Consider the following 16,382-nt stretch of genomic DNA (forward strand, 5'->3'; position numbering starts at 1 on the left):
CCATCTCCGATCTTGAATGGTACAGTTACCATATAAGACAACAATGGATTATATTTACCCCTCTTTCCCACAAGAAAAACTAAGAACCCTCCTGACCTCCATAACCCATCATAGAGATTTGCATGAGAAGCAACATCAAAAGCAACACTATTCAGGCCCCTGACATCACCCAGTGAGGGAAATTTCTAAAGGTAATGTTCCATTTTTAATTTGGTGAATTTGTTCACCACCTTTGGGAATTTTTTTATAGCTGTACTCCACTGTAGTACTTCCAAACTAGCATTTCCTCCATTTCAGTTTTGTGAAGCCAACTACTTTGACTAATCTGCAGTTTCCAAAAAAGATTGCTGATACAAAATGACACTTGATCCATTCTACCCAATTTCTAATCCAAGGGGCTTAAAAGCCCCAGAAACCCAACTTTGGTTTTGAATTCTGCTTTAAGCCCAATTAGGACGATGCATTTGAATTCACTGCATGCATCATAAAGATGCCTGGAAGCTGCCCCTGATTTTTACCAGTAAAACATGGCATGGTCTGCTGTTAACTGAAGACAGCCCAATTTAAATAAGACAGACCTTACTGAGAAGTACCAAGCTTGAGAGGCATCATTTCAGCCATACGCACATTTATTTACTTTCCAAAGTGTCTCTACAACATCTTTTGGAAGACGAAGAAACACTTCCTTCTTGACCAGATCTCCCTGCAGAAATCCAGTTGTATTATAAATTGAGCTATGCTGTCAAACATTTGTTGCTAACAGAGCCAAGAGTATTTTCAAAATGTCTTTTCCTGCCATTAGTGAATCTACCCTTGTATATTGATGCCCCAGTTTTTCTTCAAAACCGTGTGCTGGGGAGTCATCTTTTCTGTGCATACCCATCTATGGGGTAGGACTGGCTCTCCCCTGTTTTGCACTATATACACCCCGATGCTCTCCATCTTTGTAGTTCTTGTTCTTTGGCACAGAGTCATTGAGTCATACAGCAGGGAAACAGACCCTTCAGTCCAACTCGTCCATGCTGACCAGATATCCTGAACTGATCCAGTCCCATTTTCCAGCATTTGGCCCATATCCCTCCAAATTCTTCCTATTCATATACCCATCCAGATGCCTTTTAAATGCTGTAATCGTAACAGCCTCCACCACTTCCTCTGACAGCTCATTCCATCAACGCTGCACCCTTTGCCTGAAAAGGTTGCTACTGAGGTCCCTTTTAAATCTTTCCGCTCACATCTCTAGTTTTCAAATCTGCTACCCTGGATAAAAGTCCCTGACTCTTCACCCTATCCATGCCCCTCATCTTTTATTAACTTGTCTCATAATTTGATTGTGGCTAATAAGACGTTCCGATGTGCTTCTGCTCCCAGTAATATTCCTGGTTTGTAGTATATTTCTTGTGCTTGTTAAACTACACCCTCTATCTTACCCTCTATCTCTTCCTAAGCTGCACTGTTCAGCCTCCACCTCCTTCTAATAGAATTCCTTTCAGGAGTTCATTTTTTTTTTCTAGGACCATGCTTGCTCCAGGATCTTATGTTGGGATTTCTTGCCTTCCATCTTTTTTCCAATGTTTCCAGTCCATGGGCGTAACCTCATCTTCCTCATCCTTTAATTCATCCAGCTTTCCAGTGACCTTCCTTGCTCTACACTTCTGCATTCACTAACTCCTTCTGGTAAATATTTGACTCTGTTACCCACTTTTGTTCATTTGGGACAAATGGCCTCAGATTGACCATCAGAACTGGGAGCAGCAAGGTGGCTCAGTGGTTTGCACGGCTGCCTCACAGCGCCAGGGACCTGGGTTCAATTCCAGCCTTGGGTGACTGTCTGTGTGGAGTTTGAGCAAACTCCCCGTGTCTGCGTGGGTTTCCTCCAAGTGCCCTTGTTTCTGCCCATCAGAACTGAACTGTCCATTGTGGCTGTTTGATCTTCGGAGCTGTGAACATTTGGGTATGAGAGGTGACTGACTCCTCACTATTATCTGCAAATTTCTAATCCATACCAGGAAATCTTGAGGAGTGTATCCGAACAACCTGATTCCAGTGCACAATTATTATTTTTCGTCCTGACCGGTAACCTAGCCCAATTGTTCCATTCATTAAGCCCCTTCTCTTTTATTAAACCATATGCATGCAGTACATTTAAATGCTCTGAAAAACATAGAACTAATTGTAGCTCCAAGTTGGAGGCTAATCAATTTACGATTAGTTCTTTATGATTTCTGCCAAAAATTAACTGCTGTCAATTATATCCTCCCACTGTCTGCATCAAGCTCTTAACATGTGCAGCGCGGATGAGAATTTACAGCTTGGCTGATATGCCAAGAAAATGTTGAACTATTTTTGTCTGTTACTTCATGGTTCCTTTCACAGACCTCATTGCTCAAAGGGCTTTCGGCTGCTGGGTTCATAAGTTATGCTCACATTCACTCACATACACACACCTCTAAATCCATCGTTAGAAAATTCACCATCCCCCCACCCCATGTTATCTGTGAGAAATACTGTCAATGTTTCAAGCCAGTCCACTTTTCCATTACCTTATCCACCATTTTCTTTCAATCTTTTGTCGACTGACAAAATATGCTTGCCAAATCCACAAAATATAAAATAAAAATGCTTATTTCTTTATGCCGTTTCTTTAAATCTATGGCTACCAATTTATTGAAGTCTCTCGCCGAGGACAGGTTTACTTGAAGCTGTGATGTGATTTTTTTTAACAGACCTCATGTCTACCATATCTCTTGTCGTTTTTCCCCATTCCCTATTGTTCCTTCCTGTACTAAACCTTCTATTCTTTCAGAGGATGGATGGGAAAATGTGCAGCTTTAACAGAATTCACTGAAAATCTCCACCCCCTGATGTCAGTACTTCTTTAACTTCTCTTGAGGAAACTTTATTATCCATTAAATGAATGCAATAGTGTCCCGATTGCGTCAGCTGCAAATTCATACATTTTCCAAGCACAACAGCATTGTCACTTTTCATATCCCGTTCCATCAGTGTTTTCTTCACTGATGGTCTACTTCATAATGATGGTATTTACTAGATTAATGGTGCTGTTATATATTAAATAACCTGCTATTTTACAAGGAATACCCACATTTTTCAAAATCTTCTTATCTTATCAACATCAAACCTAGAACGCTCGAATTGCTAGGCCTTGTTCATATCTTTATTATTTAGCCAATCTTGATCGTGTTTTAACTAGTTATTCCACACACGGTAGTAATGCATCACTGTCTAATGCTGCACAGTTGAAAGACTGGGCCACCAACACATTCATTACTGGGCTGAAACTTCCTGTGACCAATACAGTGATGATCCGTATCTCCAACTTCTTCCTCTGAATCTTCCACTTCAAGTTTGGTTTCAAGTACTTTAATGTGTCCTTTGGGACTGTTCATGGCATGGTCGAACTTAGAATTGCGCATGCAACGTTGCGTTCTGAGCATTTCAGCTTCGTTCATCTATTATAAATCCCAAAGCTCTTCTTAAAATTATCACATTTCTGTCCTCATTTCTATAAATTACAGTTCTCCTTTCATACTATTTTCGTGGTGTCCTCTGTTTTCTGTCATTGCCAATTGCCTGTTTCATGTAAGGAATACTTCCCAGGAAACCTTTTAATGCTTTGAGAGTTGTTCTAGCAGTGTATATTTATCCACTAATTTAACTCTCATCAAAGCTAGGAGTCTGGCCATACTTGGTAGTTTGGGACAGTCCAATAACTTAACTGCTCAGCATAAATTGGGAATTTCCAAATGAAATTTCTGTTGTCTTACATACAGACTTCTGAATTTCATTATGTTGTCTTCCAAGGTACTGTCCCCAGTCTTTCAAAATTTGTCACAATCTGACCACGCCTTATAAACAATCAGTAATTCACCTTTTTGATCAATTTTATCTCTGAAGGTAAACAATCTGTCCAAACCTTCATCCACATTTAAATAATCAACTCCAATATGAAATCTTTGTTTCCCATCCTGCTTCTGTATGGTACTGAAAGAGCTGAGGCCATTCCATGTGTCCACTGTCATTAATAAGTAACCCACACGGTGACTTCATTCTTCACGAGGCTCGTTTTCTGAAACTTCACATTCTGACTCAACTATCCTCTGTTCCTCATGGTATACCCTAAAGGATAACTGTATTATAGCAGAATTCGTGCCAACACTTCCAGTAAGAGCTTTATTTCAGTTAGTCACACTCTGTTAAACACCCGCAATGCCCTGATTACTAGTTCCCCATACCTGCATAACCAATTCATATCCAATTAACTCACTTAATATCTCCATTTCCTGTTCCCACATTTTATTAGATCTTGGGCATTTCTTCAGACCATGTTAAATGTTGATATCCCATACTGATGAGGTTCCCTTGATATTGAAGTACCCATACAGATGAGGATCTCTCTCTATTGAGGATCCCAGGCTGATGGAGTTCAATGTAGCTAAGTGTGAGGTGATTCACTTTGGTAAGAGTAACAAAAAGATGGGGTACTGGGCTAATGGTCGGATACTTGGTAGTGTGGATGAGCAGAGGAATCTTGGTGTCCATGTACACAGATCTCTGAAAGTTGCCACCCAGGTAAATAGTGCGGTGAAGAAGGCATATGGCGTACTGGCTTTTATTGGTAGAGGAATTGAGTTCCGGAGTCCTGAGGTCATGTTGCAGTTGTATAAGACTCTGGTGCGGCCACATCTGGAGTATTGTGTGCAGTTTTGGTCACCATACTATAGGAAGGATGTGGAGGCACTGGAACGGGTGCAGAGGAGGTTTACCAGGATGTTGCCTGGTATGGTAGAAAGATCGTATGAGGAAAGGCTGAGGCACTTGGTGTTGTTTTCATTGGAGAAAAGAAGGTTTAGGGGTGACTTGATAGAGGTGTACAAGATGATTAGGGGTTTAGATAGGGTCGACAGTGAGAATCTTTTTCCACGTATGGAGTCAGCTTTTACAAGGGGGCATAGCTTTAAATTAAGGGGTGGTAGGTATAGGACAGATGTTAGGGGTAGGTTCTTTACTCAGCGAGTCGTGAGTTCATGGAATGCCCTGCCAGTAGCAGTGGTGGACTCTCCCTCATTATGGGCATTTAAGCGGGCATTGGATAGGCATATGGAGGATAGTGGGCTAGTGTAGGTTAGGTGGGCTTGGATCGGTGCAACATCGAGGGCCGAAGGGCCTGTACTGCGCTGTATTCTTCTATGTTCTATGTTCTATGTTCTCTATATTGAGGATCCAGGAAAAATGAGGATCCCATACTAATGAGGATCCCTTAATATTGAGAATCCCGTACTGATAATGGTCCCTCAATATTGAGGATACCATACTGATGATGATCTCTCAATACTGAGGATTCAGTAAAGATGAGGATCCCATACTAATGAGGATCTCTTAATATTAAGAATCCCGTACTGATGATGATCTCTCAATACTGAGGATCCAGTGAAGATGAAGATCCCATATGAATGAGGATCCCCTAATATTGAGAATCCCATATGAATGAGGATCCCTCAATATTGAGGGTCCCATACTGATGATGATCTCTCAATTTTGCGGATTCCATACTGATGAGGATCCCTCAGTAGTTCCCATGATGATGATGATCTCTATATCTTGAGGATCTTATATTGATCAGAATCCCTCGATATTGGGAGCCCCACGTTGATGGGATTCCCTGAATTCAAGTTCCTGTCCTCGTGCTGAAATGTGACTGATGAGGGATTTGTACTGATAAGGACTCCTCAATATTGAGACTGCTCAACTGAAAACTCTTTAATGTGACTGGGAGACCGCAGTTCATCCATGAATGGAGCGAGCTACAGTTAAGCCCTTATCATGATGGGAATAATCTGGTAATAAGAATGGTTCAATGTTGAATCTTTTATCAATCTGTTAGTTTCTTCTGATTTTGTTTTTGTAATTTTCTTTGCATTTGTCCTATTTAGTTTACCCAATGGATACGGCATCTAATGTAACCTCATCCGAGAAGCTGCACTCTCACCCATTGACTATAACTGAAAAAGATTCCAGGGTCAACCAACGGCGAACTTTGCCCTTAGTCCCCAGTAAAGCGGACGGCCCAGTATTGTCGCTGGCGAAGGATAGCCCTCAGGGAAAGAGCATCAAACAAAAATCCTACATGAACCCAACCACCAGTTCGATGGCCAAAATGTCACGCAGCGTTTCAATGGGGGACAGCCTGAACTTCACTGAGAGTGGCGAGGATCAGTCAATCACTGAAAAGTGTGTGAGTGGGCAGTGTTTGGAAATGTCACCCAGGACTTCACCTGTGGTGACTGTGGATGTCGTGAACGAAATCTCTCACAAGCAGGATATGACCAAACAGAACTGGAAGGAGACCGCCAGCTCCAAGCCAGTCTTGCAGCCATCAGCAGGTTTGACAGTTTCTTCTGCCAATAGCTCTCAGGCTAAATTGAGCCTCGGTACTCGGGCGAACCTGTTCCTCGATCTTCCCAAGCCACTGCCGGACAGACCCTCTTTGACTTCCTTCTCGCCTTCGGTCAAGGTGAAGTCTTGCTGTGAGACTGAACCCTTCAAGTCGCCTGTTTCAGCCAATGGAGGAACAAAATGGAGGCATTCCTGTGGCGATGGCCATAGGGACAGCCAAGAGAAAAAGGGCGATACTGTTTCCACGCCCAGAGAGGAGACCCCTGCTCTACTGGAACACCAGACACAAGGACAGTGCCACCAGGAGTCACAGATAGGGACGGCTCTTCTATCTCCTTGTCAGCAAGTGTCTTCTGCCTGGCCTCGTGCTAACTCTGAGTTCAGAGGTACCAGACTTGTTACCGAAGCCTTGGACTATTTACCCAACATTCCAGTATCAAATGTCCAAACGGTAACTGTTTCTACACCAGCAACACTTCCTTCTGTCTTTCCCAAGACTACGGCGAAGGGACCAGGTATGAATTTTACATGATGCCACGTCTTCATTTGATCAATGGCTATTGCAGACCAGGCTTTACATTCCTGGCCTTGGACTGGTATATATTATCCTTTGTCTTTCCATTATTAGAAAAAGAACAAGAAGGCATAGATTTAAAGTGACGTGCAGACAAAGCAAAAGCTGTTGTGAGAAAAAAAATACTTTCACACAGCGAGTAGTTAGGGTCTGGAATGCACTGTCTGGAAATCAAGTGGAGGCAGCTTCAACTGAGGCATTCAAGAGGACATTGGATGATTTGGATAGAAGTAAGGTGCGGGGCTATGAGGGATGGCAGGAGGTGGGGAGTGGAACCTGTGCAGGCACAATGGGCCGAAGGGTCTCATTTTGCCCCATACCAATTCTGTGATTCTGACTTTGTCATCTTGTAACTCTGTTCAGCTAGTGGAAAAGTTGTGCATTCTTTAATCTCTCACCCTTACCGGTCTTCCTCTGTGTCACATGACGCAGGTAGTTTTCTAAGAACAGTTCCTGCCCGACTCTCCCTCCCTTCAAACCTGCCCCTGCTCCCCCAGTAGAGGAAACATTTGGTTTCAAGTGCAGAACTCACCTTGAGTGGCACTCAGGGCTGAAACCGGATCCTCTCATTGAGGTACCATTCCCCACCACGTTACCTGTAATGTATATACATGCTATATCAGTCACACCAAGTATGAAGCTGTGTGGGTCCTTTATTAGGACTAACTAAGGTTTTGAAATTTATAGGAGTCACTGAAGTGTTCCCTTCTCTCTCTGGACATTGACTATTTGCTGGGTTTTACACTCTTTTACCATTTTAGAGAATTTTGAGAATTGAAAATGCCCAGGACCCAGTGAATAATGGTATGAAACTGTTTAGGAGGAAGATGGTCATGGTTGTTGAGGTCAGTCATCTCAGCTCCAGGACATCTCTACAAGAGTTCCTCAGGGTAGTTTCCTAGGTCCAACCATCTTCAGCTGCTTCATCAATGACCTTCCCCTCATCATAAGGTCAGAATTGGGGATGTTCGCCAATGATTGCACAATATTCAGCACCATTCATGACTCCTCAGATACTGAAGCAGTCCCTGTTGAAATACAACAAAATCTGGACAATATCCAGGCTTGAGCTGACAAGTGGTAAGTAACATTAGCACCACACAAATGCCAGACAATAACCATCTCCAATAAGAGGCAGTATAATCACCGCCCCTTGACATTCAATGGTATTATCATCTCTGAACCTACCATTATCAATGCCCTGGAGGTTACCATTGACCAGAAACTCAACTGGACTTGCCGCATAAACATAATGGCTACAAAAGCACGTAAGAGGCCAGGAATATTGCAGCAAGTAACTCATATCCTGACTCTCCAAAGCCTGTCCACCATCTACAAGACAAAGTCAGGAATGTAATGGAATACTCCCCACTTGACTGGATGGGTGCAGCTCCAATAACACTGAAGAAGCTTGACACCATCCAGGACAAAGCAGCCCGCTTAATTGGCACCACATTCACAAGCATCCACCCCCTCCACCACCGATGTGTTCTCTCTGCTGCCGAAATTCACCCAAGATCCTCAGACAGCACCTTCCAAACCCATGACCACTTCCATTTGGAAGGATAAGGGCAGCAAATAAATGGGAACACTACCACCTTCAAATTCCACTCCTAGCCACTCAATACCATTCTGACTTGGATATATATTGCCATTCCTTCACTGTCGCTGATTGATACCTTGGAATTCCTTCCTAATGCATTGTGGGTCAACCCGCAGCACATGGACTGCAGTGGTTCAAGAAGGCAGGTCACCATCACCTTCTCAAGGGCAACTAGGGATGAGCAAATGCCCTATGTCCATGTCCTACTAGTGAATTTTTTAAGAAAAGAGACAGAGTAGAAGAAACAGGTACCTTGGAAAACTTGCATTGTTAATATATATTGATAGTTAACTTTAATTCTCTTCGTATTTTCTTTTTTCGATAGGTCCTTCTGTCAGTGTTCAGAGCTGTAAACTCCTGGCAAGGGAGCTGCAGAGCTGCTTCGAGAGAGCCCTGACTCTTTACCGGACAGTGAGTGTTGCTAGCATCATTAACAGTGTCAAACATGGATCTGGGTGGGGGCGGGGGGGGGGGGAGTCAGTTGCACATGAAGCCATCAAAAAACAAAACCTTACTGAGAAAGTTCCATCCGTGGCTTACGAAGGAGGTTCAGCGGTAGCATTAGGTTAAAGTAAGAGGCTCATAAAGTTGTAAAGAATAGAAGTAAGCCTGAGGATCGGGAGTATTTTGGAAATCACCGAAGGTCAACAAGTTAATGAAAGGGAAAAAAGAAATAGAATGTGAGTAGATTTATGAATTTAGAAACAGATTGTTAGAACTATATAAAAAGGAGAGGATCAGGATACATGATCACAGGGAATTAAGAAATCCAAAGACATTGACTAAATATTTGAGTCTGTCGTCAAAGTAGTTTATTATTAATTTATTTATTTATCTAATAATGATTATTATTTATTTTCTCTATTATTATTTCTGTAATTACTTCCCATCCTCGGGCGGTACAGTGGTTATCACTGCTCCCTCACAACGCCAGAGACCTGGGTTCAAATCCTGCCTCGTGCAACTGTCTGTGTGGAGTTTGCACATTCTCCCTGTGTCTGCATGGGTTTGCTCCGGTTTCCTCCCACAGTCTAAAGATGTGCAGGTCAGGTGAATTGGCCATGCTAAATTGCCTGTAGTGATGGGGGAATGGGTCTGGGTGGGTTGCTCTTCGGCGGGTTGGTGTGGACTTGTTGGGCCGAAGGGCCTGTTTCCACAGTATAAGTAATCTAATCTAATCTGTTTTTCAGGTCGCTGATAACAAGGTCTCGTCAGACGAGAACAACCAAATGACTGCCATTCTCTCAGAGACATTTTCTTTTGTAAGGAAAGAATTGGACTGTCTCCAACATCCAGGACGACAGCCTGGCTCACCCCCCCAGGGGCCAGGCCAGGCGGCCTGTGCCTCTTGCCCGGTGGGTAGCCCCCCAGCGAAGGGCGACTCCTTAGAGGATGAAAAGACCCTGGCCTTACTTGAGCAGTATTCCGAACGTTTACTCCAGGCTGTGGAGCGAAGGATGGATCATAAGCAGCCTGGAGGAAAGGGCAGTGCGGGACTGTGAATATTATGACGCCCAATGTAATCGTGGGGCTTGCACACTCACCTACTGCCCCCCTGCACTGAGAACCATTTTAAAAAGAAACCCATTCTTCTCACTGGGCCGGGAGAAATGAAAATCGTACAACACTATCGAGTTGACCTCAACTCACCTCATATTTAACCTGGGATGGGTTAAGTTTGATTGTGTAATTGACTGTGAGATACCTATGTTAACCCCGAATTTTCCTCCGCCTGTAATTGAAGGCTGTAAGGTCAAGTCAAAGGGGATCATGCCATTTTACTGTTCAGGGTGGCCACCTCCGCTTCTGAAGTGGTCAGTGGAAGCGTCGTCTGTTGAACCTGGAGAGCGACAGGCAGGGGTATTGGCTGGGCAGCGTGGGAGTGCTGGTGAACCACGGGACGGGAACGTGGAGCGGAGCGGTGGGGTGCACAAGCTCCTCGGGACGACAGACGTACGGCGGAAACAAACGTGTCATTTCTTTGGCCCGGTAGATGGTACTGCAGGAAGGTAGAAGCCATGTCGCCCCCATTCAGGGTTCGCCTCCCAAACCTTGTTGTAGGGTCCTCTCACTCAGTACCTTGCGTCCTCTATATTTCCTCCTACTCTTTGGCTCCCTGTCACTTCCCTTCTCCAACCGGATGTGGCGCGGGCTCCTCCAGTTAGGGTCTGAATCTGTCCGGTACAGTGACCATGAGCTGTTTCTAAAACTAAACCCCTGCAATGGAGCAATACAGATAGTGACATTTTTGGAACTGAGCCTTAGGGACAAAGGGTTGAAATGCTGTCGGTCCCTTTAAGGGAGTGAAGGTGGTGTTACAGCCCACTTTGCACTATGCATATCCATCACAATGTGCGATACTGTGTGCGTTCCCTATTGATTGGACCACAAATTCCTCCATTTTCCTCTGTTTGGGAAACTGGAGGGAGATAACATTTAGGAATATTGTCTTACAAAACAAAATGTGTTTACTTTGAGGAGAGTGTGAGGGTGGGGAAGGTACAGCTATGACAAATGGGAAACGATGTCCCCCCACTGAGTAAGGAGCTGCGGAGCCCCTTTTTGCTGTTTGTCCTGTATGAGTGAACAGTCCTCTCCCCCTCGATGGATCCCCACTGCCTGCCCCCAACATGCTCCACCTCAGTCAGAACGCCCTCCTCAGAAATGCTCAACCTTTCCCTCAGACCCTCCCTCAGCCATTCCCCCACCCCCAGCCATTCCCCCACCCCACCCTCATTCTGATTCACCTTTCTTCTTTATTCCCTCATCAGTTCTGGCCATCCCTAATTGCCCAGGGGGCAGTTAAGAGTCAACCGCATTGCTGTGGGTCTGGAGTCACACATAGGCCAGACTAGGTAAAGACGACAGATTTCCTTCCCTGAAGGGCATTAGTGAACCAGATGGTTTTTATTCCCTCCTGACAATCAGAAGTGATTTTGTGATCATCATTAGACTCTTATTCCCAGACTTCTATTGAATTCACATTCCACCATCTGCCATGGCAGGAATCAGATCCGGGTCCCCAGATATCACCCCAGTCTCTGGATTGATAGTCTAGTGATAATAGCACTAGGCCTTCACCTACCTTCACAGATATACGTTTCTGTACAGGACAAGAAAGTTGAGCAGTGTGAGGCAGAAGGGAGGTTTAATGCCACATTGGATAAAGCAGCAGAATGGAAACCCATTGGTGTTGTGTCGTGGTGGACGTGTGTTGGCTTCCTGGAATAAGGTCACTGCAAACCCCGTAACACTGTTTGAATCAGTTCTTTCAGGGTGGATGTAATTGTTAAGCCAGTGCTGACTGCCAAACGCAGACTGTATTCAAGACAACATTCATTCAGCTGGTTCCATATGTCAATGAAACCACACCCAAGGAAAGTCAGAACCCCCCCACATGTTGTGAGAATTCTCCAGTGTCTGAGTTGACATTCCAAACTTTGTACAATAACACTGGACGGGAATTTACACACGCACACGCGCACACACACACTGGACAGGAACTCTATCTCTCACACACACACTCGCGCGCGCACACGCTGGACAAGAACTCTCTCACACACACACACACACACTGGACAGGGACACACACACTCGCGCGCGCACACACACACACGACAGGAACTCTATCTCTCACACACACACACTGGACAGGGACACACACACACCCGCGCACACACACACACACTGGACAGGAACTCTATCTCACACACACACACACTGGACAGGGACACACACACTGGACAGGAACACACACACACACACACACTGGACAGGAACTCTATCTCACACACACACACACTGGACAGGGACACACACACACCCGCGCACACACACACACTGGACAGGAACACACACACACACACACACACTGGACAGGAACTCTATCTCTCACACACACACACTGGACAGGAACACACACACACACACACACACTGGACAGGAACTCTATCTCTCACACACACACACTGGACAGGAACACACACACACACACACACACTGGACAGGAACTCTATCTCTCACACACACACACTGGACAGGAACACACACACACCCGCGCACACACACACACACACTGGACAGAATCACACACTGGACAGGAATGAACTCACACACACACACACTGGATAGAATCACACACTAGACAGGAATTCTCTTTCTCACACACACACAGGACAGAAACTCACACACTGGACAGGAACTCTGTCTCTCTCTCACACATACACACACACAGGACAGGACAGAAAGTCACACTGGACAGGAACTCTGTCTCACACACACACACAGACACAGGACAGGAATTCTCTCACACACTGGACAGGAACTCCCACACAATGAACAGGGTTTCTTACACTCACTGGATGGAACTCACAAACAATGGGCACAAATTCAAATACTAGACATAAACTCATAAACACCGAGCTGGAACTGGAATTCAAGATAGGAATTCACAAATTCAGGCCATTACCTCCTTTTTGAAAACTTTTACCAAACATTGACAATTATCCAAAACTTGGGTAGGAATCCTGTAACTGAAGTATTCTGAGGGTCCCCCACTATCTCCTACGTCCAAGTGTCCCTTATGTTTTGTTTCCCCGTTGCAGTTCATCACCGTGGATATTGGGGATAGTGAAATCCTATTTGTGAGACCTATCCTGATGCTTAGCCGAGTATTCCATATTACACAAGAAGCAGCCATGCTTCATACCAATACATCACACCAATGAAGTGGAGAGCATTAGAAAGTTGAATGCTGTTTGGGAAAGCGTTTCCTCCAGCCACTGGCTGTTCTGCTCAGACACTAGGTTTAGGTCTGGACGGTGGGGACCTTTCATTCAGTGAGTGAGTAGAACTGTCTGCTAAGGGTGTTAGACTATCGTCATTTCTCACTTGTGCATCATTGACTGGAGTTTCAAAAGGGAAATGAGACACCCATTCTCTTTTTTTTTTGGTAGGAGAGAAGTCTTTTTTAAAACGACTTTTTCAAATTTTTTGCAGAATATGGAGACTTTGTACAGAAGGCCACGATTAGCAATTGCATGCTCTCACATCCGTGACAAATAGCCTTACTCTACTTCTGTTCACTGGATGGGTCCCATAGCGTGGTGATGAGCCAGAGATTTCGGGAAGTGGGCAGGTTTTGAGTCCTGATCTCAGAGCGCAGCCGGGCAAGGGTGAACTGGGCTGAGAACATGCGATTGGCCTTGGGTTTCCCTGAGCAGGGGAGGTGGAGGACAGACGCCGAAGAGTGGTGTTGCACGCTGACCATTTAGGTAGGATCATGTTCAGCTGTGTGGCCTATACCCTCTCCCGTGTGGGAATTGTCCCCACTCCTCTCCCCCTCAACCCCTTCCCCGTCCAGCACCACCATCCAGTGCCACAAACACAAGGACACAACAGAAGGTAGGCGTGGGGTCAGCTTACTGTGAGAGGCTTGTGAAATGCAAGTCTGATCCGACCTCCAGGAGGAGGGAGGGTGGCTGGTTTACTCCCCGAGTTGCTGGCAACGTGGGCACATTCTGCCAGTAGAGTTGGCGTATCCTTCCTCTGGTGTAGGGAGTAAGGCCAACCTCTCTCAGAGCCAGCTTCCAGCCTTCAGGATCCGCTGCCTTCATGGGGGTTTGTTTGTACGTTTTTCTAACAACGCCCCCGCGCCCCCGTTCAAAGATGTGACTTTGGTTTGCTAGGGACCGTCCAAATTTTTATGAGTATTTTAAATGTGAAGAACGAAAAAGATTTCTACCTGCAAACGCGACAAGGGTATTGGGACATTGGGGTCTAGTATGTGCATGAAGGTTCTTTGAATAGTGCATTGCGATGATGCAGATCAGTGGTGCATGCTGAAGGTCACTTTGGAGACTTTTTAAACTCTTTTCAAACCATTGTCAGTGAAGATTAATTCCAATGTATTTTATAATGGAAGTACAGTCTTCATCCTCTAATGGGCTATGAAACTAATTTTTAAGCTGGTCGCTGTGAACATTTCTCTTCTCCCTGTGTGATGTAAGTGACTGTTTTTATCTGTTTTTTGCCATAGTGTTTGTACAATATGTTGGTCGCATCTTAAATATTTGCAATAAAAGCCCCAATGTTTGGGAGAGAAATCTTGGAGACCGCTCCTGTCAAAGTGAATGAAACAGTGGTGGGATCTTCGTGGATGAGTGCTGTTTCTGTTTGATGATAACGCCAAGATCTGCATCTTGAGCCACACCTAACGCAGATCATATGGGATCATGTTCTGTGCAAGTTGGATGCCATGTTCCCTACACTCTCACAGTAGCATCAGTTCAGAAGTGTGTCATTGATGATATGGACCGGACCAGACTCCCTCGATATATATTACGAAGGTAGCTTAGACCCGAACTTTTTCGTGTTTTTAAAGGTAAATGTCAGATGAGATTCAATTGATCAAAATAATCAGCGTAACACAGAACATAATTTATTCCAACGCAATAGTTAAAATACAACAAAAGGAAGAAGAACTTGGGATAACTTAACTCTATTGGAAAACTTAACAGAATAATAGATGCAGTTACTATTACTGATTAACTGTTCCAACGTAGCAACATCCCATAAACACACCCTTGGCAAAAGGCAAATTCAGAAAACAGATTTTGCCTCACATGCATTCTAGGAGCACAGGAAGAGAAACCCCCAGCTTTTGGCTGTAATCAAAGAGAGGGGGATATTGCTTCCACTTCTTCAAGCCCACAACATCAACTGCTGAAGGCTAACCCTAAAATCCTGGGTTCTGTGGGTGGGAGTCAGAGAGTCAGAGAGATGTACAGCATGGAAACATCCTTCAGTCCAACTGGTCCGTGCTGACCAGATATCCTAACCCAATCTAGTTCCATTTGCCAGCATTTGGCCCATATCCCTCTAAACCCTTCCTATTCAGATACCCATCCAGATGCCTTTTAAATGCTGTAATTGTACCAGCCTCCACCACTTCCTCTGGCAGCTCATTCCACACACGCACCACCCTCTGTGTGAAAACATTGCCCCTTAGGTCCATTTTCAACCTTTCCCCTCTTACCCTAAACCTATGCCCTCTAGTTCTGGACTCCACTACCCCAGGGAAAGACCTTGTCTATTTACCCTATTCATGCCCCTCATGATTTTATAAACATCTATAAGGTCACCCCTCAGTCTCCAATGCTCCAGGGAAAACAGCCTCAGCCTGTTCAGCCTCTCCCTATATCTCAAATCTTCCAACCCTGGCAACATCCTTGTAAATCTTTTCTGAACCCTTTCAAGTTTCACAATGTCCTTCCTGTAGGAGGGAGACCAGAATTGCATGCAATATTCCAACAACGGTCTAACCAGTGTCCTGTACAGCTCCCAACTCCTGCACTCAATGCCCTGACCAATTAAAGAAAGCACACCAAACGTCGTCTTCATTATCCTATCTACCTGCAACTCCACTCAATGAACTATGACTCTGCACTTCAAGGCCTCTTTGTTCAGTAGCACTCCCCAGGACCTTACCATTAAGTGTATAAGTCTTGCCCTGATTTGCCTTTCCAAACCGCAACACCTCACATTTATCGAAATTAAACTCCATCTGCCACTCCTTGGCCCATTGACCCATTTGATCAAGATCCCATTGTACTCTGAGGTAACCTTCTTTGCAAGAGGGTTAGCAGGTCACCCACCCTGCTGTGCTGCCAACTCACTCACTCTGGACACCTCCCCATCTACACCAGTACTAACAGCTATGCCACCCAATTCCATCTCCCACTACACCTCCAAATTTGGTGTCATCTGCAAACTTATTAACTATACCTC

The 16,382-nt window shown here is 44.8% G+C and overlaps 1 protein-coding gene across 4 annotated transcripts in view; it reads left to right on the top strand.

Annotated features, from left to right (window-relative positions):
• The window catches only part of mapkbp1 (mitogen-activated protein kinase binding protein 1), a 270,559-nt gene extending 255,856 nt beyond the window's left edge, over positions 1 to 14,703 (top strand). For all 4 annotated transcript variants that reach the window (XM_087990116.1, XM_087990117.1, XM_087990119.1 and 1 more), the window contains 3 exons: positions 5,955 to 6,932; positions 8,920 to 9,005; positions 9,785 to 14,703. In XM_087990116.1, coding sequence (XP_087846242.1) covers positions 5,955 to 6,932; positions 8,920 to 9,005; positions 9,785 to 10,096 — 1,376 coding nt within the window. In that variant the 3' untranslated portion in view covers positions 10,097 to 14,703. The remainder of the gene's footprint in view (positions 1 to 5,954; positions 6,933 to 8,919; positions 9,006 to 9,784) is intronic.
• The last annotated feature ends 1,679 nt before the right edge of the window (positions 14,704 to 16,382 follow it).

The sequence above is a fragment of the Chiloscyllium plagiosum genome, unplaced genomic scaffold (genome assembly GCF_037043375.1).
Source record: "Chiloscyllium plagiosum isolate Xiang-an unplaced genomic scaffold, Cpla_swu_hap1 HiC_scaffold_8, whole genome shotgun sequence".
Classification (NCBI taxonomy): Eukaryota; Metazoa; Chordata; class Chondrichthyes; order Orectolobiformes; family Hemiscylliidae; genus Chiloscyllium; species Chiloscyllium plagiosum.